The 2,719-nt window shown below is 41.0% G+C and overlaps 1 protein-coding gene across 1 annotated transcript in view; it reads left to right on the top strand.

Moving 5' to 3' along the window:
- shld2 (shieldin complex subunit 2) overlaps positions 1-2,719 on the top strand; it is a 15,671-nt gene that overhangs the window by 2,308 nt on the left and 10,644 nt on the right. The window contains exons 2-4 of the mRNA XM_014026310.1: positions 641-796; positions 867-1,612; positions 2,338-2,488. Of these exons, the coding sequence (XP_013881764.1) occupies positions 646-796; positions 867-1,612; positions 2,338-2,488 (1,048 nt within the window). The 5' untranslated portion in view covers positions 641-645. The remainder of the gene's footprint in view (positions 1-640; positions 797-866; positions 1,613-2,337; positions 2,489-2,719) is intronic.

Here is a 2,719-nt window from a genome sequence, read left to right on the forward strand (position 1 = left end):
GTTTGGAGGTCAAGGGTCACTGAACTTAACAAACCTAATTTAAGTTCCAATAATTAGTTCTAAAAGTTTTCAAATCAACAAAATAAAAACGGTGTCCAAATTTATGCACCTGCCTAATTTAGTTTAACTAATTATTGCACACTTTCTGTAAATCATATCAACTTCATTTCACTTCTCAAATTTCACTGTGTTTGTCCTCTATATGATATATTTAACTGATATTTTTAGTCCAAACAATAAATGATTTATAAAGGAAAGTCAGGAAAATTAACAAGGCCGCCCAAACCTTTTCATATAACTGTAATTTGTTGTTTTCTGAGTGCTTCCTTTCGGCACTCTTGTCTTTGTCTAAAGCTAAATATAGCTTTAGCTTAGCAAGCATACACGCGTAACGCGTTGACAGTGTAACTGTTAGCGGAAGCGCTAACGTTGTTGCATTGTGTTACACAAATAACATTCTGGGTGGACGAAAGTGCACCGATTATAACAGTATGTATTTTTTACGAAGCTTTGAGGCAGATAATTTGCCTCGAGGATATTTTTTAATCGAGTTACTGGAATTATTCGAGGTATAGTTTCAGCCCTAGTTTTGACAGCAGGTTTTTATATTTTCCATTGTTTGTATTTGTCTCCTCATCAGACAGCATGGCTGAAAAAGCAAAAGTTCACATCTTCCTAGGGGCTCCTCTTCCCTCCTCTGACTCTGAAGCTGGGGTGAAGGAACGAGACTGTCCCCTTGCAGAATGGAGACACCTGGAGCTCACCTGGAGAGAGGGGAGACTAACACCTGCAGCAGGTTAGACTTCAGTATGACTCAGATATACTAAACTCCTCCTCATTTCTGACTGATGTTCCTGTTTGTTAAGATGGTCCTGAAAATGAAGCCAGAGCATCTAGAGTAAGCTCAGAAAAAGAGGAGGCCCAGAAGTCTGATCTGAATCCAGAACTTCAAGCTGATTGGACCAGGGCAACACTCCAAGATCACCCAGGAAAAGGGATGTCGAAAACACCAGTTCTGATCCCAGAGGAGAACTCAGACGGTGCTGAGGAAGATCAGTGTTCCTCTTCAGTTCATGAGTATCTGGACAGCTGTTTCCCTGCAGCTCAACCAGAACCAGAACTTCAGCAATCAGCTGCTATCCCTCCTCTGTCCACACGGACACAGTACCTCATTAGCTGGACTCTAAGTCAGGCTTTAATCCTGAGAGGCAGGCACAGCATCCAGTCAGCAGCTAACCCCACCGAAACCCCTCAGTCTGTCGGCTCAGGCACCCCAGAGCTCTTCAGTCCTGAACTTCCATCACTCGGACCCTCCGCTGAGCTCTTCATCCATCCCTGTCCAACCCCAAGGACTGAGGAGGGAGGGGTCATCCTCCAGGCCACCACAGATGGTGTCCTTTGTTCCCAGGAGTCTAAAAACTCCCACAACGTCTCCACAAAGAACCCCAGCAGCAAGAAAACTCAAATCTCTGAAGATTCTGTGGGTCTTGACAGAACCAGTAGAGCGGGTCTGCAGAGTCCAACCACACCTCTATCCAGGTGCAACATGGTGGGTTGGAGATACTCTGTTCTGGTGGTGGTGGTCCACCCGTGTCACCTAAAGGAGGTCAAGGTAAGTCCTGAGGTTACATATCAAATAAAAAGAGTAGACAAAAGCTTTACTGTGAAATATGCTACTACTACTACTACTACTACTATTACTGCTTATACTACTACTACTACTACTACTACTACTACTACTACTACTACTATTACTGCTTATACTACTACTACTACTACTACTACTACTACTGCTACTACTACTATTACTGCTTATACTACTACTACTACTACTACTACTACTACTACTACTACTACTATTACTGCTTATACTACTACTACTACTACTACTACTACTACTACTACTACTACTATTACTGCTTATACTACTACTACTACTACTACTACTACTACTGCTACTATTACTGCATATACTACTGCTACTACCTGTTTCTACAAACACTTTAAAACCATCAGAGCTGCAACAAAGTGCTACACACTTAAACCAAAGAGCATTTAAATGTAAAACAGAATAAATTCGATTCAATTCATGTATATAGAGCCAAGTCACAACAAACATCATCTCAGGGCACTGTACAACACACACACACACACACACACACAGACACACACACACACATTCCTTTTTAAAACAAATTAGCATCACATTTCAACATTTACCACAGTTCATAGATGTTTATTTTTATCTCTATCACATGTTACTGGATATGATGTATGAAAAAATGGTGGGTGTGGTTTTTTTAAAAACAAAACTGAAGTTCTGACTGGTGTTTAAAGGTGAAGTCTGGGCCATCAGCAGGAAGCTTTGTTGCTTTGGCATCCATCATCGTAATGGACCAGTATGGAACTGAGATGAAGGTAGTACTGTGGCGTCAGGCAGCGTTCTGGACCCTGACTCTTTGTCCTGGAGATGTCCTGCTTCTCGCAGGTGAACAGATACTCCTCAGTTTTTACCTGCTTAAATGCATGAATTTATGTTGATATAGCTTTGCACTGCACTGTGTCCGTCAACATGAAAGGTATCTGGATAATATGGAAGAGCACTGCATTCACCAAATAAAAAAATTTAGACACCTAATCTCATAATTATGAGATCAGGATCTCATAACTATGAGATATTATCTCATAATTACGAGAAAAGATCTCATAATTATGAGAT

The sequence above is a fragment of the Austrofundulus limnaeus genome, unplaced genomic scaffold (assembly GCF_001266775.1).
Source record: "Austrofundulus limnaeus strain Quisiro unplaced genomic scaffold, Austrofundulus_limnaeus-1.0 Scaffold542, whole genome shotgun sequence".
In the NCBI taxonomy this organism is placed as follows: Eukaryota; Metazoa; Chordata; class Actinopteri; order Cyprinodontiformes; family Rivulidae; genus Austrofundulus; species Austrofundulus limnaeus.